The sequence below is a fragment of the Drosophila suzukii genome (assembly GCF_043229965.1).
Source record: "Drosophila suzukii chromosome 2 unlocalized genomic scaffold, CBGP_Dsuzu_IsoJpt1.0 scf_2c, whole genome shotgun sequence".
NCBI classification, from domain to species: Eukaryota; Metazoa; Arthropoda; class Insecta; order Diptera; family Drosophilidae; genus Drosophila; species Drosophila suzukii.
Genome location: NW_027255896.1, coordinates 14,024,559 through 14,049,133, shown reverse-complemented (window position 1 = coordinate 14,049,133; position 24,575 = coordinate 14,024,559). Strand labels below are relative to the sequence as shown.

General features: G+C 48.1%; 1 protein-coding gene across 4 annotated transcripts; it reads left to right on the top strand.

Moving 5' to 3' along the window:
- The first annotated feature begins 1,256 nt into the window (after positions 1-1,256).
- On the top strand, positions 1,257-16,334 carry LOC139354046 (histone-lysine N-methyltransferase SETD1B-like). 4 transcript variants are annotated; one of them, XM_070998286.1, is made up of 4 exons: positions 1,257-1,421; positions 2,136-2,245; positions 3,683-6,185; positions 13,118-16,334. In XM_070998286.1, exons 3-4 carry the CDS (start codon positions 6,062-6,064, stop codon positions 14,455-14,457), a joined length of 1,464 nt encoding a protein of 487 aa, XP_070854387.1. In that variant the 5' UTR covers positions 1,257-1,421; positions 2,136-2,245; positions 3,683-6,061; the 3' UTR covers positions 14,458-16,334. The 4 variants fall into 4 exon arrangements, with proteins under 4 accessions (XP_070854387.1, XP_070854385.1, XP_070854386.1 ...); XM_070998284.1 differs by having other exon boundaries at positions 2,136-6,185; XM_070998285.1 differs by lacking the exon at positions 1,257-1,421 and having other exon boundaries at positions 2,061-2,245.
- Positions 16,335-24,575: the final 8,241 nt, after the last annotated feature.

The window sequence follows — 24,575 nt, the reverse complement described above, 5'->3', positions numbered from 1 at the left end:
CACCAATACATTTCAGTTAAAATTTTTTATCTAGCATGCAAATTGTGGGCGTCACGGTTTGTGGGCGTTTAAGTGGGCGTGGCAAACTTTTTTTAGGTCAATCGATAGGTATTGATGAGAACAATACATTTCAGTTAAAATTTTCTATCTAGCATCAAAACTGTAGGAGTTACAGTTTTGGGCGGTTTGTGGGCGTTAGAGTGGGCGTGGCAGTCTACTGAAACAAACTTGCGCTGCGTAAGAAGCTCAGGAATCTGTACGCCAAATCTCAATAGCCTAGCTCTCATAGTTTCCGAGATCACAGCGTTCATCCGGACAGACGGACAGACGGACAGACGGACAGACGGTCAGACGGACAGACGGACAGACGGACAGACGGACATGGCTAGATCGACTCGGCTAGTGATCCTGATCAAGAATATATATACTTTATGGGGTCGGAAACGCTTCCTTCTGCCTGTTACATACTTTCCGACGAATCTAGTATACCCTTTTACTCTACGAGTAACGGGTATAAAAAGGCGCGTGCCTTCCAGAAAAACAACAAGCAACAACAACAAAGGTTCCGCTAAGCCGTTGTTGTTTTTTTTGCATGTCCCGTTTGGTCTATGCATCTTGCACATAAAAGCAGGGTATTTATAGACATATTCGACTATGCAAATCGGTTTATAAAAATATACTTTTAAAACTTTACATATTATTAAATTATATTAATAAACATATAAATTTGTTTAAGAAATACAAATATTTTAAAACAGAAACCTATTATTTTAAATCGTTGTTTTAACATTTACGAACAAATGTCGCATTATTCAAAAGGCAAGGGTGCACAAAGGTCTATATATTTTAGTTGCTGGGCCTCCTTCCCTTCACGCGCACTTTTTCGTCTGAGACTTGACGAGAGAGGGAGAGCCCAAAATTACTTTTTTGTGCGTTCTCTTTGCGGACCCGACTGAGAGCGCGTCGCTTTGCCGCCGTTGCGCTCAGCTCTGCCGGCATCGCTGGCTTCTCTGCCGACGTCGCAGTCGGCTTCGTGATGATTGGGCGCCTAACTCAATTTTGGAACTGCAGGGTTGGAACTGCAGGGCATACATACATATGCATGTGTGCAAAAAGGACGCACAAAATCTGTAGCGTGCCGTTACTTTACAATAGAGGTCAAAGTAATGGGGAAGAAAATAAGAAAATATGTACAAATAAGTCCTTAAGTTTAATAACTTGCATATGTCAATTTAGTATTATTTATTTTATTTTATTATATTTATATATTATAAGAACATATCTTATTGTTAAAACATCGGTACACAAGAAATATTTATGGCTTCTTGGCCACCAATGTACAAATGCGAATGGAAGAAGAAGACGCGCTTGCGTTTGCCGTTTTGCTTGTTCATATTTGTCTCTAATTTGTCTGAATGTATGTAAGTATGCACATTGTGCCGTTGGTTTTAGTTTTTCGTTACGGCCCAGCGTTAACAATGCACGCACATTTTTTCTTTGGCTAAGCATGTTTTTGTACTTTTAATAGTAAATTACAAAGCCAAATCTTATGATAATTGTCATGGAAATAGAAAGAGGCTGCCGGTGGTTGGGCAGCCGTAACTAAAACCCTTTTCTTTAAATATTATTTTATTATTTATTTTTATATTATATTATATATTATTTATTATTTTATTTTTATATATTATTCTTTTGAAAATTACTAATAATTTAAATTATGTTGTGTATATGGGTCACAAACTTAATACATATACATACCTATGTAATTTGATTTATAATTTACAATTATTTGGTCAAATACAAATTTTGAAAACGTTCTATATTCAAAATAAAAGAGTAAATATTCCGAACAAATTGAAAAAGTATTTACTTGAAATATAAAAAACCATCAAATATACTATGAATTTAACTACTTTTTGTAATAGTTAAAACCAAGATGGCCACATTGGATTTGAAAGTGACTAACTTGTTTTTAAATAAAAATCACTTTGAATTGAATACTTACATATTTGACATACGGCTTAAATATGTTTTTTATTTAAATGAAATGTTTTAATATTTAATATGACTATGCATGGGAGTAAAAAAAATTAAATAAAAATATATTTGATTTCACTTCGTGTTTTTTCTACCAGTGTAGCAATACTATGGAGCGTCAATTATTTCAGACCATACCTTTACGGGAATAAATTCAAAATATTAACTGACCACCAGCCAATAAAATTCTTACACTCAAAACATAAAGGTAAAGATATTTCACCCAGACACCAGAGATGGTTATTAAAATTAGGAGAATATCAATTTGAGATAGATTACTTGAAAGGAAAAGAGAACAGAGTGGCAGATTTTCTTAGCAGACTGGAAGACAGCGACCTCACGAACAAAACCGAAAACGAAAGAGACAATGAATACAAAGATAATATTTCAGACATAAACATGATAGCAAACATTGAAGATAATCTCTCAACATCAACAGTACACTCAGCCGAAGAAAATTTACACAATCATTTTTATATAAAAGAGGAAATAGTTAACAAATATAAAACACACATAATTATTACAGACAGTAAAACAGACGAGTATAAAACAATACATGGAAAATCAATAATATTTATAGCAAAACATGACTTTCCAACAATGGGAGATTTTTTCAGGAAATATATACACAAAGGAAAAGTCGGAATCCATTCAGAATTACCGTATCAAGAGTATAACATAGTACAAGAAAAACTAATAGAAATGTTTTCAGACAACAAACAATTAGAATTCATAAAATGCACACTCAGAGCTCAAGATATTGAACATGAAACAGAAGCAGTAAGACAAATTTCGTTTTATCATGTAAGAGAAAGTATGCACTCAGGAATTCAGGAAACATATAACCAATTGAAAAACAAGATTTACTTTCCAAAATTGTTAGAGTTGGTGCAAATGGTTATAAATCAATGCGATTTTTGCAAAGAAATAAAATATGATAGAAATCCTATTAAAAATAAATTCAGTAAAACGGAAACCCCATCAGATAAAAATCAGATAATACACTTGGATACATATGTAATAAAAAATACACATTTTTTAACGACCATAGATAAATTTTCAAAGTTCGCAGCAGTGTACCCATTAAATGATAGAAATCATATCACTATAGTAGAACAATTGGAGGAACATTTTACGAAAATAGGCAAACCAGGTAAAATAATAGCTGATAACGACTTTGATTCATTCAGGATTAAAGAACTACTAAGACAAGAAGGGATAGAATTACACTTAACAAAACCGAATAGTCACACTGGCAATTCAGATGTAGAAAGACTACACAATTCACTAGCAGAAAAGTTTAGAATAACATATAAAACGGAAGCGTAGAATATGTCAGTAAAACAAATTATGCAGAGAGCAGTGAGAAATTACAATGAAAGATATCACTCCACAATCAAATGTACCCCCAGCGAAGCCCACAACAATAAGATAGAATTGACAAAAATAAAAGAAAATATAGATAGCGCTAAACAAAAAATGTTAGAAAAGCACAACGGCAACAGGGAGCATTATGAAGAAAAACGAGAAGAGGGTTTTATAAAGAACTACAAGGCAGTCAGACACAAAGAAGCTCCGAAATTCAAAAAAGCAAATCTCGGTAATATTGACCCAATAAATATTAAACGCCCTTTTAAATTTACAGAAAATACTAACGACGACTATGTTGCTGACGACAATACTAATGACAATGGCAATAACAACAACAGCGGGAACACTAACGATTCAAGAAATACCTGATCAGGACGGGTATGCGCAAATAGAGATGAAAAATCAAGATATAATTATCACAACAGATATAGTAGTACATATAATAAACTTAAAAGATATTGACAATATTTTCAACGAAATAGGAAAAAACATAGAAATGACAAACAATGACAACAAACACATATTACAATCGGAACTAACTGACACAAAAAACAAATTGTATACCCTATATGGAAACCACAATCGCGAAAGAAGAGGATTAATTAATGTAGTAGGTAGTTCAGCAAAATGGTTGTTTGGAACAATGGACGATGAAGACAGGAAAGAAGTTGAGAATCATATCTCTGCATTTAAAGAAAACATGCAGGAAACAGATGAAGCATTAAACAAGCAAATTTACATAAATACGTATTTCAATGATACAATAAAATACATTGAACAAATAGTTAAATCAGATAGAGAGGCAATAGAGAGACAATTGAATGCAATTAGCAAATTCGAAAATAACAGATACCAACCAAAATAACAGATACGACCAACAGATAAAAATTCAGTTAATAAAAAATAAGATTGAACATTTGCAGGATAACGTTGCTTCTGCTAGATACAATATATTACATCCCAGCATATTAACAGATCACGAAATAAAAAAATACAACAAACTAAACCATATAAAGTTAGCTACGGCTATGTTCAGAAATAATCTTTTAGTATTCGCAATAGAAATACCAAAAAACTTTATAACAGTAAAAATACAACAGATAATACCGATGCCTAATGAAGATAACTTTGAAATAGATCAGGAATCAGAACTGATATTTAACTATAAAAATTCAACATACACCTATAAAACAAATAAAAAATTAAAAGAAATGCGAAAAAGTAAACATTGTGTATTTAAGAAAAATTGCAAACTGATACAAAGAAATGAAATGCAAATATTAGAACAAGACGAAGAAACCGTAGTAATTAAGAATGCTAAAAATGAAACATTATATCAAAATTGTAACAGCAATGAAGTTAAAATGAAAAAAATATTCTAATACACTTTACAAATTGTACAATAGGTATAGAAAATAATTATTTTACAAATTCATACGAATTAGATAAGAAAAGAATTTTATATGAGAAATCAAACCAAACTCAAAATTTTACTAAACAAATCACTTTTGAGAAAATATTGGAAAACAAGGGAGAACGCTATAGTCGAGTACCTCGACTATCAGATACCCGTTACTCAGCTAAATGGAGATATGCAAGCAGCAAAGCGAGATTAAAATGCGCCACCTACCGGCGGTATACAGATTTAAACGTTATGGGCGTTAGAGTGGGCGTGGCAAATTTTTTTTTGGATCAATCGATAGGTATTGACGAGACCAATACATTTCAATTAAAAGTTTTGATCTAGCATGAAAATTGTGGGCGTCACAGGGTTTTGCGGTTTGTGGGCGTTAAAGTGGGCGTGGCAAACTTTTTTTTTGGTCAATCGATAGGTATTGATGAGAGCATTACATTTCAGTTAAAATTTTCTATCTAGCATCAAAACTGTAGGAGCCACAGTTTTGGGCGGTTTGTGGGCGTTAGAGTGGGCGTGGCAGTCTACTGAAACAAACTTGCGCTGCGTAGGAAGCTCAGGAATCTGCACGCCAAATCTCAATAGCCTAGCTCCCATAGTTTCCGAGATCTCAGCGTTCAACCGGACAGACGGACAGACGGACATGGCTAGATCGACTCGGCTAGTGATCCTGATCAAGAATATATATACTTTATGGGGTCGGAAACGCTTCCTTCTGCCTGTTACATACTTTCCGACGAATCTAGTATACCCTTTTACTCTACGAGTAACGGGTATAATAATAAGATTAACTGGTCGAACATAAGAAAATTAAAAACACATAAAGACTTAAATTATTTTTTTAATGCAACAATACTTTTGTCAATAATTGTATTAATTGCTTACATTATTTTAAAACACAATGTGAGGATGCGTGAAACACACCCTCCACATTTCGCCATTTCTATTCTTTCTGCCACGAAGGCATACAATTGGAGATTACGTCACGAAGGCCATTTATTTATAAGTTATAATATATAATATAATTATAATATAAGTCGTTACGCCACGAAGGCAATTTATTTAAGTTCAAACTAGAAGCTAAGCCTATCCGATTTAAATATTGCGCGCACCAGGGCTGGAAAACCACCCAGTGTTGGTCGACCGAGGGCCAACAGCTGATAGTGCCGATAGCGATAGGCGGGAGGTTCGATAAGAAACTGTGTTGGGAAACTAAGAAACCCGGCAAGCCGGGCTTACATGCGGCCGCAAGGGCGGAAGCTCGCTCTCATTCTCGAATGGCAGCCAAGGCGATCAGACCTAGGAGCGGACTACAACCCGGAGTGGTACAGCGGCACGAGCGTCGGCACGCCGGATCCAAGGAGTAAGTGGGAGGGACAATAGCGGTCAGACTGAGTGCGAGTAGGGGTAGTAGTAGTAGTAGTACTAGCGCATAATAAAGACAAGCGAGAATGAAGAAATATGTGTCCGTGTGAATTTGTGCATTTTTCGGGAACCCACGTGCAGTGATTTGTGCCGGTCGGGAATCGTGTTGCGCCAGAGCTGCTTACTCAGTGCAAACGACCACCCGATCGCCCACAAGGAGCATAGGAAAGGATCGCCTCTGGCCACCCTCTCCTGGGAACCCCGCCCCAATTACGGTTTAGGTAGGCGCGAGCCACGTGCAGTGATTTGTGCCGGTCGGGAATCGTGTTGCGCCAGAGCTGCTTACTCAGTGCAAACGACCACCCGATCGCCCACAAGGAGCATAGGAAAGGATCGCCTCTGGCCACCCTCTCCTGGGAACCCCGCCCCAATTACGGTTTAGGGAGGCGCGAGCCACGTGCAGTGATTTGTGCCGGTCGGGAATCGTGTTGCGCCAGAGCTGCTTACTCAGTGCAAACGACCACCCGATCGCCCACAAGGAGCATAGGAAAGGATCGCATCTGGCCACCCTCTCCTGGGAACCCCGCCCCAAATACGGTTTAGGTAGTCGCGAGCCACGTGCAGTGATCTGTGCCGGTCGGGAATCGGGTTGCGACAGAGAAGCTTACTCAGTGCAAACGACCACTCGATCGACCACAGGGAGCACAGGGAAGGGTCGCCTCCGGCCATCCTCCCCTCGGATCCCTACCCCCCTACCCCCTACCCCAGTAGCTTGTGAGTCGCACATCCAGGGGGAACGGCCACGCCGTCCAGTTTTGTTGGTATTTTCTCAGGGATCGGCTACGCCGCTCGTTTCGTTAGTATTTTCGCCGGGAGCAGCCCCGCCCTCTCCTATACCTTTCGGGTGCCGTGTTGCGCTAGAGCTGCCTACTCGGTGCAACGCGGATACTCTGGCCTCCTTTCCCCACAAATCCCCGCGGCAACTCCCCGTCCAGTTTCGTCCCAACTCTTTTCTACAAATTTAACTGTGGAGGACCCTGGCCGGACTGAGTTTTATCCCAGCCCATGAAAAAGGTCCTTACAGTTTGGCGCCCGAGCAGGGACGAATAAGGACGACTAGATATCCTTTAGGAGAGTTGCGTTTTTACCACCAACCGCAAGGCCTAAAGACCCATGTCCAGTAGATGAGATTTAGGGAAAGATATGAGACCACAGGAATAGTTAGAGTAGGGGATCCCGTAACGCTACGCCCGCCAACGCCAACCCACTGCCGGAGCGCCACATAGCCACGTGGCCTCCCACGAAGCCGTCAAGCGCATACCGCGCCCCGAGCAGCGCCCACAGAGCGGCCCAGTAGCGCCCAACGAGCGCCCAGCGAGCGGCGTCAGTGCACCACCAGCGGCACCCACCCACGTGCCCACCAGGAGCACGCACAGCGCGACCACCGCGCCCTCAGCAGCGTCACCCGCGCCGCCAGCCGCGTTATCAGCAGCGCAGACCCAGCAGCGTCCCGCGCCGTGCAGTGCCACCCACGTGGCCATCAGGTGCCCACAGAGCGCCACCAGCAGCGCCAACCGCGCCGGACACGTGGTCACCAGCCACACAACGAGCGTCACCAGGAGCTCGCAACGAGCGGCCCCGCGCCCTCAGCAGCGTTCAGCGCCCATCGGGAGGCGTCATTTGCACCACCAGCAGCACCCACCGAGCGCCACCAGCAGCGACCTCAGCGGCATCCGCGCCCAACGCACAGCCCTATGAGCGGCTACCACCGAGCGCCATCAAGCTGGGCAACAGCAGTGCCAACCGAGCGCTCACCACACCGATCAGCGCTGCCGCGCGTCAGTCGCGCCACGGGAAGCGCCCAACCACGTGTTCATCAGGAGCGCCCAACGATCAGCGCCGCCGCTCACCAGCCGCGCTCACCGAGCGCCATTCGGAGCGCCAGCCTCAGCAGCGCCCACCGAGCGGCTTCCGCGCCCTCAGTAGCGTTCAGCGCCCATCAGCAGCGCCCATCGAGCGGCGTTAGTGCCCAACAGGCGCCCTCAGCAGCGCCAACCGAGCGCCAATCACCGCGCCCACAGCAGCGCCGCCGCTCACCAGCCGCACTCACCGAGCGCCAACGGGAGCGCCAGCCGCAACCACATCGGTCAGCCACTGCCTCACGTAAGCAGCACCTGCCGTGCGCCCGCCGCATCACGCCCCTGGTAGCGCCCAGCGCCCAGTCACGCCACTAGGAGCGCTCACCGAGTGATCCCCAGCAGAGCCATCGGCAGCGCCACCGCGCGTATGCCCAGTGACTCGGGAAAGAAAACGTCAGAGGACGCAGAATCAAAGCCAGATCCGGCAGCTGCCGGACTGGAAGAGGACAGGTTTTTCACCGCATCCGGGGGTGATTCCACGACCGCAAACATGGGGGTCAGGTGGATCGCCTACCGCCGGAAGGACGAGCTGCAGGCTCTACTAAAAGAGTTTGGACTTGACCCGAACGGCCAAGTGGACGAACTACGACCACGATTGGTATCCTTCATCGGAGGAGGAGACCACAGCCCGGCTCTACGAGAACGCTTTGCCGCACTGGAGGCAATATACTCGGAAGCACCCACCACGAGGACGTCCACCAGTCCACCTCACCGATGCCCGGAATCGAGGATCACACGTTTTCCGTGCCCTGCTTAGGGAACCTACGGAAAAGCCCTGGACGGGAGATACCGGCCGCCAACCCAGCCGCCCATCTTCCGCACAGCTCCATATCCGCGGCCGTGTTCGCCGAGAAACTGCGAGGATGGGGCGTACTTTTTGACGGACAGTCAGACCCCGTTCATTTTATAGAACGCATCGAGGAAGGTGCCACTGCCTACAATGTGAGAACGAGTGACATACCGAGGGCCGTCATTGGACTTCTCTCAGGCCGCGCCGAAGGCTGGTACCGGGCATACCAAATGCACACCGAGCCATGGGAAACTTTCCGGAGAGAGTTTCTGGAGTTTTCTTGCCTCCGCGGTACTACCAGAGCCTAGAAGATGCCATCCGGACCAGGCAACAACAAGTGGGCGAGCCCTTCAAAATATACGTAGTGGAATTACGCCTGATGATGCAACGCGCCAAGTACTCACTAGGCCAGGAGCTCGAGCGGATCTACGAGAATTTGATGCCGGAGTACCAGCTTTTCATACGGCGACATGAGTTCTCCTCACTAGAGGGGCTTACCCAACTGGCAACTGCGTTCGAAATCGCACGGGATCGAGACCCCGTTCGACATGCAGCCCTAATTCCAACCGCAAGCTGGAATTCCGGCAGGGAGAGCAGCGGAAGACCCACACCTCGACTCCAGAACTTTCTCGCTCCAACGCCCTCTGGACCCAGGAGGCCGGCGATATCCAACGGGATGATCGTCCAGGAAGCGGAACCACCGGTTGACGTCGGCCGAGCTTGTCACCGCTGCGGAGAAATTGGACACTTCACACGAGAATGCCGAAACCCACCGCTGATGTACTGCTGGGACTGTGGGAAACGAAGCATCCGTACCATCGACTGCTGCCGCCGGACGGAAAACGGCCAGGGTCGCCGCCCACGTCGGGAGCCCGCGGTGACCTACTCGGTGCTCCCCCATCACTAGATTCCCCACTTCGCCTGGCGGGGGGGCGAATTGTTGCCAATGTTACCATCGAGGGACAACCTTTCTCGGCAACAATTGACACAGGAGCCTCGCGAAGCTTTGTCAGCGAAGCGATCGCCAAGCGCTTAGACTCAGGAAGAAACAGCAGAGAAGTCCGCTCCCGCATCTCTCTGGCGGATGGATCCCAGAAAGAGGTGACCAAGGCCCTCCGGGCGCAAGTCGGCTTAAACGACCGACAGATCGGGCTGACGCTACTAGTCCTGCCAACGATCCTGGATGAAGTGATTTTGGGCATCGACTTTCTTTGCGCCATCAGCGCAACTCTAATCTGCGGGCAAGTCTGCTTGCAACTAGCCCCACCTGCCACCCGGAAGGTAGAACCAACCCCAGATACGCGGGCGACTCCTACGGCCGCAACCGCGCAATCCCCAAGCACACCCGGTACGCCGCAATCATCGCAAGGCACTGAGGGGGGGACCAAAACAGTTCCAAAGCCTGCTCCGAGGACTCACATAAAGCCAAACGCGCCAGTGCGGAAGACAAGTCCTGACCCCTCGGGACCCCCGTTGTCAAGGAACCCGTCAGGCGACACCGCGGGAACCTGCATCACCACGGAAAACAGGTACGGCCTACAACCGCAGGCGGACGCCGCCACGGCAAAGGAGAAGAACCCGTTTCGACGCCCCTCCACGAGCGCCCTGTTGGCCACCACAACGGTGGAAACTCACACGCGCAAACCAGCCACCTCACCTGGGCCTGGGGAACCACAACGGAAAATCGGTGTATATCAGCTGCCAGCCCAGTCGGACGCAGCCACCGCACGGAAGCACAACCCGTTCCGGAGCCACTGTCCCCACGGACACCTGGCCACTGTAGCGGAGGACCCAACCAGGCTACAGGTGACCGAAGAACCTCACGCCGAGGAAACCGCCCACTTTCTGCAGGAGGAGCTACAGCTTTTCAACGAGCTAAGCGGGCCAACGGAGATCGCCGAGCATACCATCACTCTCCGGGAGAATAAGCCACTAAAGCAGCGGTACTATCCAAAGAACCCCGCCATGCAGAGCATAATCAATCAGCAGTTGGACGAGCTATTACGAGACGACCGAATCGAGCCCTCCCGTAGCCCGCACAGTGCCCCGCTGGTGCTCGTGCGGAAGAAGACAGGGGATATGCGGATGTGCGTCGACTATCGACAACTCAACGCACATTCCATACCCGATGCGTACCCACTCCCACGAATCAACCACATATTGGAGCGGCTACGGAACGCCCGGTTCATCTCAACGCTGGATCTTAAGAATGGATACTGGCAGATCCCTATGGCGGAAGGAAGCCGCGAATGCACGGCTTTTACCGTCCCTGGGCGTGGACTCTTCCACTGGAAGTCAAGTGGAGCTGGGAGGAGCCCCAACAGCAGGCATTCGAGACACTCAAAGCAAGACTAACGGCCGCACCGGTACTGGCCTGCCCAAATTTTGAATACAAGTTCCAGCTTCAGACGGATGCAAGTGATACAGGACTTGGAGCAGTCCTCACTCAGAGCATCGATGGAGAGGAGAAGGTCATCGCCTACGTAAGTCGACGCCTCGAGCGAGCCGAGGAAAACTACTCCACTACCGAAAAGGAGTGCCTCGCCATAGTTTGGGCCACGCGGAAGCTACGCTGCTACTTGGAGGGCTACCAGTTTGACGTGATTACGGATCACCTCGCTCTCAAGTGGTTGAACTCGATTGAAAACCCCACGGGCCGTATAGCCCGGTGGGCTCTGGAGCTGCAACAATACCAGCTTACCGTCCTCTATCGGAAGGGCAAATACAACGTTGTCGCCGACGCCCTCTCCCGACAACCCCTAGGGATGCTTCAGCTGCTCGCGGAACACGGAACTCAGTGCAAATGGATCCGGAGGATGCAAGAAGAAGTTCAGAGGCGCCCCGAAAAGTTTCCGGATTACACTCTGGATCACGGACAGCTGTATCGACACATCGGACACACCTCAGACGTGGGAAACAGCAACCCATGGAAGCTTTGCGTGCCTCGGGAGCAGAGACAACGAGTGCTGGAGGAATGCCACGACCACCCTTCTGCTGGTCACCTGGGCATCCGGAAGACTCGCAGACGGATTGCCCAACGATATTTCTGGCCGGGATTACATCGAGACGTTGTGCGGTACGTCACCAGCTGCTTGGTTTGCCAACAATACAAGGTGAGTCAACGCAAACCGGCGGGCAAAATGCTCACCCGCCATCCCACGGAGCCATTTGCGCTCGTCGGAGCCGACTTCGTTGGACCTCTTCCTCGGACCCGACGAGGGAATACCATGCTGCTCGTATTTATAGATGTCTTTTCCAAATGGGTCGAGATCATACCCCTAAGGAAGGCCACAGCCGCCCAACTGGAGTTTGGATTTCGGGAAAGGATAATATCCCGCTTTGGAGCACCCAGGACTTTGATCTGCGACAACGGCACGCAGTTCACCAGCCGCGGTTTCAAGACATTCTGTCGCACTAACGGCATCAAACTGGAATACACAGCTCCCTATTCCCCGCAGCAGAACCCCACCGAACGGGCAAACCGGACCATCAAGACAATGATAGCTCAGTACGTGGACCAGGATCACAGGACATGGGATCAGCTACTGCCAGAGATCTCGCTGGCCATAAACACGAGCATCTCAGATAGCACCGGTTTCAGCCCCGCCTATCTGGTGCAGTGTAGGGAACCCAGATTGCCAGGGGCCCTCTTTGATGTGGTCACGCGTGGTCTACACTCGTCGCCGTTGGACCCCACTGAGCGAGCTAAACGACTTCAGGAAGCTTTCCGCACTGCGCTGGAAACCAACCAGATGGCTTCTCAGGAACAAGGCCGCCACTACAATTTGCGACGTCGCGAGTGGAGACCTCAGCTCGGATCACAGGTTATGGTCCGCCTCCACCACCTGTCAAAGGCCAGCGAAGGCTTTAACGCGAAGCTTGCTCCTAAGTACTCGGGGCCATTTAAGGTGCTGAAGTTCCTCTCCCCGAATATCGTCAGAATACAACATATGAAAAACAGAAAGAGGCGAACAGCAGGAGTAGGCGACCTGAAGGAGTACCACCAACGCAGTGACCAACTAGGGGACCCGGAAGAAGCCACCGGAGAGAGCGCGTTCCCAACATAAGGGAGTCGACGAATGTACCCAAAGCATCGTAGTAATAACTTTAGTAGAAAACTAGGTTAAGCTGAGAGTTGTACCCACTAGATAAGTCGATCCTCGCACTCAGGCAGGGCCAGTAAGGAACGTAGGCCTAGGCTAATATTCTAGCAATTTACAGATCGGAACTACAACAACAGGATGGAGCCTTTCTACCCATACTTCGTCGCAGGGGTCTACCAACCGGTCGACCACCGTGACTCGGACACGGATACCAACGACGGCGCACCCCCCAGCCGGGACTCGGTCCTGTCAGACCGGAGCCCCACACCACCCAGCTTCAGCCCAATCCTCAGCCTCCAGTCACGCGAAGGTCGTAACGGCGACTCCATCTCCACCGTGCCGTGGTCGCCGGACGCAAGCATCGCAGTTAGCGGCGAGCCACCTGCGGCGTTTGCAGTTGGAGCATCGGGGGACGAGGACGACGACCCGACAGCACCCACGGTGGCCCGTTTGGCACGGCTGCAGGTCTTCGAATCCGGCGAACCGGGGACGGCAACAGTTCACCGTTCGGTGGATGCTTGGATCCAGAGCCAGGAGCGCCACGCGTTCGCACCCGGCTACCTTGAGCAATGCCGGCGGGAAGCCGAACGATGCCCCTCGGGAAGCCCGATGTCTTCCGATGACTCCTCCGTGGCGATGGACGGTCGCTTTGGAGCCGGGCAACTTCGCGCGCCCCAACAGCCGGTCATCGACGAAGCTAACCGGGCCTGGGAGGACTACGGCGGCTACGTCAACCCAGAGCCTGGGGAAGCCGACGCTGGGAGGAGACTCAGCTCCGGGCACGGTTCCGACGAAGCCAACGAGGAGGAGGACGAAGCCAACGAGGAGGAGGACGCCGCCAACGAGGAGGACGCAGGACCCGCTACTGGCCAGGACCCAGGAGTCGGAAGAAACGCTCCCCAGGGTTTCGTAGACCCGCCACCGCCGGCCCTACCAGAGGCATCGCCCGGATCACCACCAGAGCGGCCCCCGAGGGCATCTCCCAGAACGCCGCGACAGACGTCACCCCCAGGAGGTGGAAGCCACTATACCAGTCCGCTACCACGAACGCCCGGACGTTTGCAAAGCTCCCCAAGAACCCCGGAAGGGATGTTTCGACCGCACAGCCAGCGATCGCCGCACCCAATATCGCCGGGCCTGAGCACCTCTGCGCGCTCCGTACCGCAAACTCCCGGCCGCACGATCACACCAAGCGAGCTGGGCTGGGAACCGGACCTGAAATTGTTCCTTAGCAGGGAAAAGGAGGATGAGGTCCTGCAAGCCCTCCGTGAGTGTCCGGACGCTGGACAAGTTATGGAGGAGGGTAGACACCCACCAGCGACGACTGCCTACAGCCCTAGTCGCATCCATCCAGGAGCAGGATCGACGGAGGGTGCGCTACCTGCGCCAGATCGTGGGTCATCGGTTCCGAGTCACTATCACCGCCGGGCGGGAAGTGATCGTTTCCCTCCGCCATAATCACGCCGAAGAAAGGGGGGGGGGGGTGTGAGGATGCGTGAAACACACTCTCCACATTTCGCCATTTCTATTCTTTCTGCCACGAAGGCATGCAATTGGAGATTACGCCACGAAGGCCATTTATTTATAAGTTATAATATATAATATAATTATAATATAAGTCGTTACGCCACGAAGGCAATTTATTTAAGTTCAAACTAGAAGCTAAGCCTATCCGATTTAAATATTGCGCGCACCAGGGCTGGAAAACCACCCAGTGTTGGGTGATAGCTGATAGTGCCGATAGCGATAGGCGGGAGGTTCGATAAGAAACTGTGTTGGGAAACGAAGAAACCCGGCAAGCCGGGCTTACATGCGGCCGCAAGGGCGGAAGCTCGCTCTCATTCTCGAATGGCAGCCAAGGCGATCAGACCTAGGAGCGGACTAGAACCCGGAGTGGTACAGCGGCACGAGCGTCGGCACGCCGGATCCAAGGAGTAAGTGGGAGGGACAATAGCGGTCAGACTGAGTGCGAGTAGGGGTAGTAGTAGTAGTAGTACTAGCGCATAATAAAGACAAGCGAGAATGAAGAAATATGTGTCCGTGTGAATTTGTGCATTTTTCGGGAACCCACGTGCAGTGATTTGTGCCGGTCGGGAATCGTGTTGCGCCAGAGCTGCTTACTCAGTGCAAACGACCACCCGATCGCCCACAAGGAGCATAGGAAAGGATCGCCTCTGGCCACCCTCTCCTGGGAACCCCGCCCCAATTACGGTTTAGGTAGGCGCGAGCCACGTGCAGTGATTTGTGCCGGTCGGGAATCGTGTTGCGCCAGAGCTGCTTACTCAGTGCAAACGACCACCCGATCGCCCACAAGGAGCATAGGAAAGGATCGCATCTGGCCACCCTCTCCTGGGAACCCCGCCCCAAATACGGTTTAGGTAGTCGCGAGCCACGTGCAGTGATCTGTGCCGGTCGGGAATCGGGTTGCGCCAGAGAAGCTTACTCAGTGCAAACGACCACTCGATCGACCACAGGGAGCACAGGGAAGGGTCGCCTCCGGCCATCCTCCCCTCGGATCCCTACCCCCCTACCCCCCTACCCCAGTAGCTTGTGAGTCGCACATCCAGGGGGAACGGCCACGCCGTCCAGTTTTGTTGGTATTTTCTCAGGGATCGGCTACGCCGCTCGTTTCGTTAGTATTTTCGCCGGGAGCAGCCCCGCCCTCTCCTATACCTTTCGGGTGCCGTGTTGCGCTAGAGCTGCCTACTCGGTGCAACGCGGATACTCTGGCCTCCTTTCCCCACAAATCCCCGCGGCAACTCCCCGTCCAGTTTCGTCCCAACTCTTTTCTACAAATTTAACTGTGGAGGACCCTGGCCGGACTGAGTTTTATCCCAGCCCATGAAAAAGGTCCTTACAACAAGAAAATTAAAATTCAGCTCAATAACAATAGAATTCAGGAGAATTCTTATCTAAAAGGGGGAGAAGTTACGTACAACCCCACTTCACCTCCCACATATGTCCAAAACCCAATTTCTTCTTTACCACCTCTTCATAATAAAGTACAAGAATTGCTTAACTCATTAAATGCTAAATAAACAATATATTAAAGTAATACAGCAAACAGGAAATGCACAGGTTAACGATCTGGCACATGCCAACCAAAATAAGTTCTAGGAAAATATAAAATCCAAATAAGCAATATAACACAGTAAACAGGAAATGCATAGTTCATCGATCGTTATTAAATTCAGGCTAACTAGAGGTCAACGATCTTACACATGTCGACCAGAATAATTCGTAAGAAAACCTAATAAGCACTTCTGTAAACCTAAATTAAGTTTTCTTTAAAACATTATCAATAAAGAATATTCAGTTGATTTTTGCCCACCAAACCCGCTTGACGTGTTTTACTTACAAATAATTTATTTTTTTAAAAACTTCGCAACTCCTTAAACAAAATTCGTGGGCCGCCGGTATGTCTGCTGCGGTGGCTGCTGCTGCGGTGGTGGCTGCTGCTGTGGTGGCTGCTGCTGCGGTGGCGGCTGCTGCTGCGGTGGCTGCTGCTGCGGTGGTGGCTGCTGCTGCGGTGGCTGCTGCTGCTGCGGTGGCTGCTGCTCGTGCCTCGGCGTGGGCGGTCGTGCTGGCGTCCACTGTGGTGACCCCTCGTACAGCGGTGTGGGCGGGATTTCGGGCAGCCACCGCGGAGGCGAGGGCGCCCAATCGTCTGCCACTTCTTGCGGCGGGGTGCAGGGTTCGGGCGCATACCTCGGCGTAGGTGGGTACCCCGGGTTTTCCCACAGCTGCGTCTCCTCCTCCTCGGCCATCCGTAGTTGGGCCTGCCACTCCGGCGACTCCTCCATCTCCTTCAGCCGCCGCTCCTCGTTTCGCCTTCGCGCCTCGCACTTGCGCCGGAACTCCCACGTAGCCGCTACCACAGCCTCGGTAGGCTAACGGGAGCCGGCTGGTCCTGGGGCGGTTCTTCACTGGCCCACTCCACCTGCGCCGCGCCAGTCGGGATGCGTCCGTCGGCCCGGTTGAACGCCTTGCGAAGCCGCCATCGCCGTTGCTCCACCCGCGGGTCCTCCACCAACTCGACGTCGCTGTCGGAGCTGATCACCGGATCGGGGACGCCCCGCCCGGAGATCCGCCGCGAGGTTCGGGTAGGCCGGGCTGCCGACCATCCTTGCCCCGGGCTAGATCCTCCGGACGGCTGGTGGGCAGCCATCATCCTGCGCGCTTCGCTCCTCGTCACACGTGTGCTCATGATGCTCGTTGATTTTTGATTGTGCAGCTGGAGCCTGGGCTCCCTTTAACGACACCTCGGTTCCGAGCCTTCCTCTTTGCTCAATCCCGCTATTTCCATCGGCCTCTCCTTCTTACTACCCAGATCTACGGTACAGCTCTCTGCTCTGTGCCGTCTTCCCCCTTCCTTCGGCAGACTTTTGATGCGTGTTTTTTCTTTTCCTCCGATCAGTCCCAATCGAGACCTTAGACGCTCTGGTTCGCTCCCTTTGTGTTCTTAACGTTCTCCTGATGTCCTTTATGTGTTTCATTGCGCCTTTGTAGATGCCCTGTAGTATCCTTGGAGGTATCCTTGGAATTTGTTCGTAGTATCCTTTGGGAATCCTTGCAGGTATCCTTGGACTCTTTCCGTAGTACCCTTTGGGAATCCTTGGACGTATCCTTTGACTCCTTTCGTAGTATCCTTTGGGCATCCTTGGAGGTATCCTTGGAATCCTTTCGTAGTATCCTTTGGGCATCCTTGGAGGTATCCTTGGACTCCTTTCGTAGTATCCTTTGGTCATCCTTGGAGGTATCCTTGGACTTTTAATGTTGTTTTGCATCTGTTGGCTAACTCAGTCGGTAGAGCATGAGACTCTTAATCTCAGGGTCGTGGGTTCGGGCCCCACGTTGGGCGCCAGATGTAACGAACTGATTTTTATGGTCTGCTCGCTACGAGATTCGTGCGGCTAGCTCAGTATATTGTGTGTTCGTCCCACCAAATTTATATTAACGTGACCGCCCAGTAGTTCAGTGAGAAAGCATAGAATTCACGGGTTCGTATTGGGTTTTATTGCGGGTATATTATTACAAGTGTCTTAGTCGCTTGGTTGGCCTTAACTCGTTGCTTGTGACCCTCGGTGCTTCCGACGGCCCTGATTGACTCGACGACCTCTCGCCTTGACGACTCGGTGCTCCAGTCCTGTAGCTCCCTGAAGATACTCGCAGCTCCCTGAAGATCCTCGCCGCTCCCTGAAGATCCTCGCAGCTCCCTGAAGACGCTCGCTCGCTGCTCACTTGTCACGCGTGACTTGGTGACTGCTGGTAACGACTCGGAATCGCGAGGGGTATCGGCCGTACGGGCTTAGGGAAGCGTCACCGCTCTCAGACTAGGGTGAACAGAAGCTGCGCTCTCCAGGATCGCTCCTTTCGACACACCGCCGCCTGTCCCTTGCTCTGTCCCGGATGGTCCCACTGGGGTTTCTGCTCAGCCCGCGCGGACAGTCAAGGCGGAACGCCGGAAGCTGCCTCGCGCCTTACTTCGCTTCCACGCCTAGTGTAAACGAACGTTCCACCCTAGCCTCACCCTTTTGCCTTTTGTCCGGGACGTTTCCGTGTGGCTTTTGGTACTCGGGGTTCGGGCACGCCCCTCCGGGACCTCGCAAGTCGAATCCGTAGGGCTCTCCTGGATAATTCCACTCGAGACCGTACCGATCGACCGCTCTCCCTTCTGGCTTGTTATACTCGTGGTTCGGGCACGCCGCTCCGGGACCTCGCAAGTCGAATCCGTAGGGCTCTCCTAGGCAATTCCACTCGAGCCCTTACCGATCGACCGCTCTTCCTTCTGGCTTATTATACTCTTTCCAGGCGTAACGCCAGGACTTTGTGGACAGGGTTAATCGACCGCCTTGACCTAGCCGTGTGATGCCCTCTGGATCTCAGCTACCTGCGTCTCAATTCGGAGATTCCCAATCCCGAACGTCTCGACGTAGCAATCTCGCTCCTTGTAGGCTCCCACGGTGCTGCTTCTCTGGCGACTCGACTTGCTGCTGCTCCCTTCTAGATTATCTGGTTGTTTGATTGTTCACTTTGGTATCTGAGTGATCTTGACGGTTTGACTCCTTGTGATCGACTGATCCAGCTGCCAGCGCTCTGCGGCCTGATATAGGGCCTCCGGGAACCGTTATTTCTCTTTTGCGCACGGCCCGCTGGATCTCTCCGCTCTGGGTCCAAAGTCCGTGCCTCCTGGATGACCCACTTGTCGTTCCCGTACCGCTTCCAATCGATGCTCCGCCCACTGCTGCCACCCCGCTTATTCCCATGATGCTTGTGGCACGCCTGTGTGCCGCTCCACCGCCGAGATGTGGCACTTCCTCTCCCGGTCCAAAGTTCACGGGAGAGTCCAAAGTCCGGTGGAGTCCCGTTACCCCCTTTTGCATACGGCACTCTTGCTCTGCCCGCGAAGTCTCCATTCTCTCTCGATCTCCATCCTTGGTCTCCAATCTCTCTCGCTCTCCTTCATTGGTCTCCAAACTCTCTCGCTCTCCTTCGTTGGTTTCCGAACTCTCTCGATCTCCACCCTTGGTCTCAAAACTCTCTCGTTCTCCTCGCCGCGCCGTTACTACGCGAATTCGCCGCGTATCTGGTAAGCGGCCGGCCATCTGCTGCTGCTTCTATTTGTGGGGAGTTATTCAACTCCTCACACTACTCTACGAGTAACGGGTATAAATATACAATTTGCCCTGTTTAAGTGATTAAGGTAGCTAAAATTAGACCAAGAAACAGAACTATAAGTAGATTGAGAGAATTCAGCAAATAAATCTTCAGTTTTGGGATCCGTAGATGCCTCAATATCTTTAGCAACAGTTCTTGGTACTTTGTGTATTTTTCTTTTGCGTCGTACGAAAGTAATACCACCATGTTTAGAAAAGTACCTTGTAGGTTATCGTGACGAACATTTTGTAGAGTATGAATGTTTAGATTTTTTTGGTAATCGCTGACATAATATAGTTATTTATTTCTTTTCTACGGTCGACAACTAAAAATATTCTTTTTTTTTGAATGATTTTTCTGTACTAAAAGTTGAACAATTTATATTGTTCAGTTTAAGTCCAGAACTGAAGTAGACATTTTCTTAAGTGTACTGTAACGACCCTGTTTCGGGAGACAGTATAGCTCGCCATGGCCAGGGTTCGGGTCAGAAATTTATTTCCTCCATAGATCGGTTTACCTCCCTTTCCCCAATAATGATATTTACTATATTTTATAATATAATATATATATTATTTTATTATTATTAAATTTACTACGATCGGATAGAGCAAGGGTATATAAGATAATGTCTGCCTTCTCGGACTGGTGCCTGTCTCGCGACTGGTGCTGCCCAGGTCGGCCTACGTTCTCCTGTTGGGCCTGCCACATAAGCAGCCCCGAGTACTACGACCTTTCGCCGCTGCTGGTTCAGGAGCTGCCAGTTCTCCCGGTACTTCGCTAGCGAGTTCTTTAGTTTGATTTTGTAGCAGGATTGCTACGTAGTAGTATGTATGTATGTATGTGTTGTTGTATTCCTTCTAGATCATTCTTGTACGTTCTAGGAATAAGTTGTTGTTGTTGTACGATGCCGCTCACTGTTCTCTATCTCTCTTATCGCTTTCACACTCTCCCAATGAGTCGGGGGTTGATGCGGATCGTGAGTTGAGAGCGAGGCCAGTTGAACGCCGACCGTGATCCTGAACAGACGAAATTATAAAATAAAAGCAAAGACTAGAAATACATATATTTGTGTTGGTGTTTAACTTCGGGGGAATATAGTATACCCCTACAAAATCAGAAGTGGGCCGATCACGAGCCAATTAATTAAAATGTTAGTACAAAAGAAAATCAAAATGGATTTAAGCAACGTGTCGATTGAATAATTAAAAAGGTGGCTGAGTGTATTAAAGTTATCAACAACCGGAACAAGGAGACAATTGATCTTGCGATTAAATAATATACCGAAGGAAATTCGTGGACAGTTTGAAGAAATGGCGAGACAAAATGGAGACAAGGACGGCGATAATAGTAAAGGCAAAGACAGCGGCGACGAGAATTTCGAAGACGACGGCGGAACTATCCAGAAAGAAGGCGGCGACAAAAGTAACAGCAAAGACGGCGACAAAAGCAACGGCAAAGACGGCGGCATCCAGAGTTACGACGAAGAAGACGGCGAAACTAACGGCAAAGATGGTGAAAGGAATGACGAAGTTTCTGGCAGAATTCTCAGAATTAGAGACAAACGGAATGAAAACTATACAGAAGACGGCGAGTCGTGTGCCTGCAAATGGACTACTCAAATGCATAATATCGCGAAAATTTATGGAGTAGGTGGAAAATTCGAGAAAATGCTAATGGTGAGCAAAATTAAAGGAAAAGCTTATGAGTGGCTGCACGCAAACTCAGACCGCGCGTTGCTACCGTTGGATGGCTTGACTGCAGAGCTGATCTCAACGTTTGGCGGAAAATCATCGACGTTGGAGATAAGACGCAAATTCGAAGGTCGCAAATGGAAACAAAGAGAAACTTTCGGGTGTTATGTCGACGACAAGATAATGCTTGCTCAAGGCATTAATATTGATGCAGATGAAATGTTGAGCTGCATCATCGAAGGTATTCCGAATCAAGGGCTACGTAATCAGGCGCATATTCAATGCTTTGTGGATATCGGACACATAAAGAGAGCGTTTGCGGATGTGAGCTTGCCAAAGTCATATGGAGTTGGCAGGCCGACCCCATCAACGGATCCCAAGAACAGCAAGAAGACTCGCTGTTTCAATTGCAATGCAAAAGGGCATTGGGCGTACGAGTGCAGGAAGTCGAAGCGGGAGAAAGGATCGTGCTATGCGTGCGGTAAGAGGGGACATTTTGTTGCGAAATGCTTGAAGAATAAAAACAAGAACGAGGGCGAAAATAATTATGTAAGATATGTTGAAATTAATTTTGTAAACGAATCAAATACCAGGTTAATTGCAGAATGCCTCATAGATACAGGAAGTCCGATTTCATTTATCAAAATATCCAAAGTACCCAAAGACATTTAAAAATCACCAGTTTTAAGTTTATATTACGGTTTAAACAAAAGTTACCTAAAAACGTATGGAAAAGTATTATGTTGTTATGAAAAATTTAGATAAAATACGTTTTAATTTAGTTATTGTGGCAATCGAATCTATGATTCATGATGTAATCCTGGGTCGAGATTTTATGGATGCTTGTAATTTAAATTTAAACCTTGACATCTTGAAAATGGTTACGGTTGACAACATTGAGAAACCTTCTGATGTTAATGATGTTAGTGATGAAAAGCAGATAGTTAGTGATGATGTTAATGATGAAAACAGATTGTTAGTGATGATGTTAGTGATGAAAAGCAAATAGTTAGCGAGGTTGTTAGTAATGTTAAAGATAAAAATTAAATGTTAGGCGATGTTAGTGATGAAATTAGCGACAGCAGGGAAACAATTAAACAAATGTTTAGTAAAATCAGAGACAAAGTAAAAGTTACGGAAAGAGTATATATTGAGCCGGAAATAAATCTGGTGGAAAGAGAATTATTTAATACAAATTTAACGGATGAAAGTGTAGAGTACAAAGTTGGTGATCATGTGAATTATAATGTTAGGTGTCAATTTGTTAAGATGGTAGAAAGTGGTTATGTTAATAAAGAAAGGCCTTGGCCTTTCTATTAAATAATTCTCTTTCCACCAGAGGTTAGATGCGAAATGAAATTAAGATTGGAGGATTCGAAACCATTTAGTTGTTCGCCCAGACGTTTAGCTTACACAGAAAAAGAAAAATTACAGGTGATATTAAATGAATACCTAAGTGAAGGAATTATAAGGCCAAGTGAATCCGAGTATGCATCTCCAATAGTGTTAGTTAAAAAGAAGTCAGGCGACTTACGACTATGTGTAGATTATCGAAAGCTTAACAAGACAATGGTCAAAGATAATTATCCGTTACCTTTGATAGACGATTTATTAGATACATTAGTAAATAAGAAAATATTTTCGAAATTAGATTTAAAGCATGGCTACTTTCATGTGTTTGTGGATAGTGAATCGATCAAATATACCTCATTTATGACTCCTTTAGGACAATTTGAGTTTATGCGGATGCCAATGGGGCTGAAGAATGCACCAGCGGTGTTTCAACGATTTATCAATAAGATTTTTGCAGACATTGTTACGTACGCCCTCCACATAGAAAGATTCACATAGAGAAACAACGACGAATCTTTAGCCAGGGGGAGGGGTGCATGTGACTAACCAGACTCATACTGGTAAAGGCAGAAGAAAAAGCAATTCGGCAATTCTCGGGTGTCGCGTGGTCAGAACAACGGCCACTATCAACCTATTGGTAACCATACTCCGGTAGCTGGCAAAGGGCAACAGCCGGCCGTTGACTCCCAAGATAGCAGATATCAAGAAAAAGTAATTCTAGGTGGGAACACCTAGTTTATCCGATCCATACCCGCAGCCAAGTAAAAGCTCTAGTCTGGTATAAAAGACCTTAGACAAATAGAGAAAGGGGGAGAATCCATTTGGGTGTCTTGCTGACGGAGGCCGGCAGCTTCGAGGGAAGGCGACTTTCCCTGGGGCAGTCGTCCATGGAGTCTTCTGCCACCAGGACCAGCCATCATATTAAACAGTCCTTGAGGAGAACACAATTGCAGCTCGAAATAATCTTGTGCCGAACCAGCGCCGCTATTGTCATCAAAGAACGTGGAGAAGATCAACAATAAGGACGACATCCGACATACTGCGATGTTTGTGGACGCAGTATCCGTGATCTCCATGCTCCTGAAATTTGTTCAGCTGTAGGATGGATCCGTTCAGAGCGTAGCGACCAATAGCATACTTCGGAGAAAGTAGTGATGCAATATAAATCTGTTAATCGAGCCAACCAAAGCTAAAGTGAACTCATGCATAACCAAGGAACAATATCCTCAAATAATACAATTGGATAACAAGTGAAAATCAAGCATTCAAACATGCATTAAAATATATTTAAACCAACCGAATCAATAGACAAAGTGCGAATCATGATAAACAATTAGAGAGGACGAATCTCTCCACCAGCCGTTGAAGAAGTATTTTGTGTTTAAGTGAATTGGTATACTTAAGAACAGCCGTATTTTGGTGCACGTATATTTATATATATATATATCCAATATAATATTTTCCCAAAGCCCAGGATCCGAAGCGTCGAGATCTCATCGCCCAGGATTTAAAGAGGGGGTAAGTTTGTCGGGACACGGTTCCTTTCTTATAAACATACATATATAAATATTCGTGCAGTATCCTACAGTTTTATAGACTACTATAAACTTTTTCAGCGGCGAGTATCAGGCTTGTAGTTATATGATAATTGCAAGGGCCCTCTGAGCGACGTTTGTAGTCGTGAATAGTCAGTATTTTGCTGATGTGTGCACCTTCATAGGTGATAAATTCGATACTCTCCGCTAACAGAATAATTGTCAATTAAATTAGATTAATCAAGAGACGCAGATATATATTACCTAATAAATTTATAATGTGAAAAAGAATTGGAAACCATGGTGTGCTAGAACTCTAACAAAGGGGGTGTGCTGACGC

Coding starts and splice junctions, on each gene's coding strand:
- LOC139354046 (XM_070998286.1), top strand. CDS start 6,062: ATGCGGCCGCAAGGGCGGAAGCTCGCTCTCATTCTCGAATGGCAGCCA. Junction 6,186..13,117: donor CGGCACGCCGGATCCAAGGA/GTAAGTGGGAGG, acceptor AGCAATTTACAG/ATCGGAACTACAACAACAGG.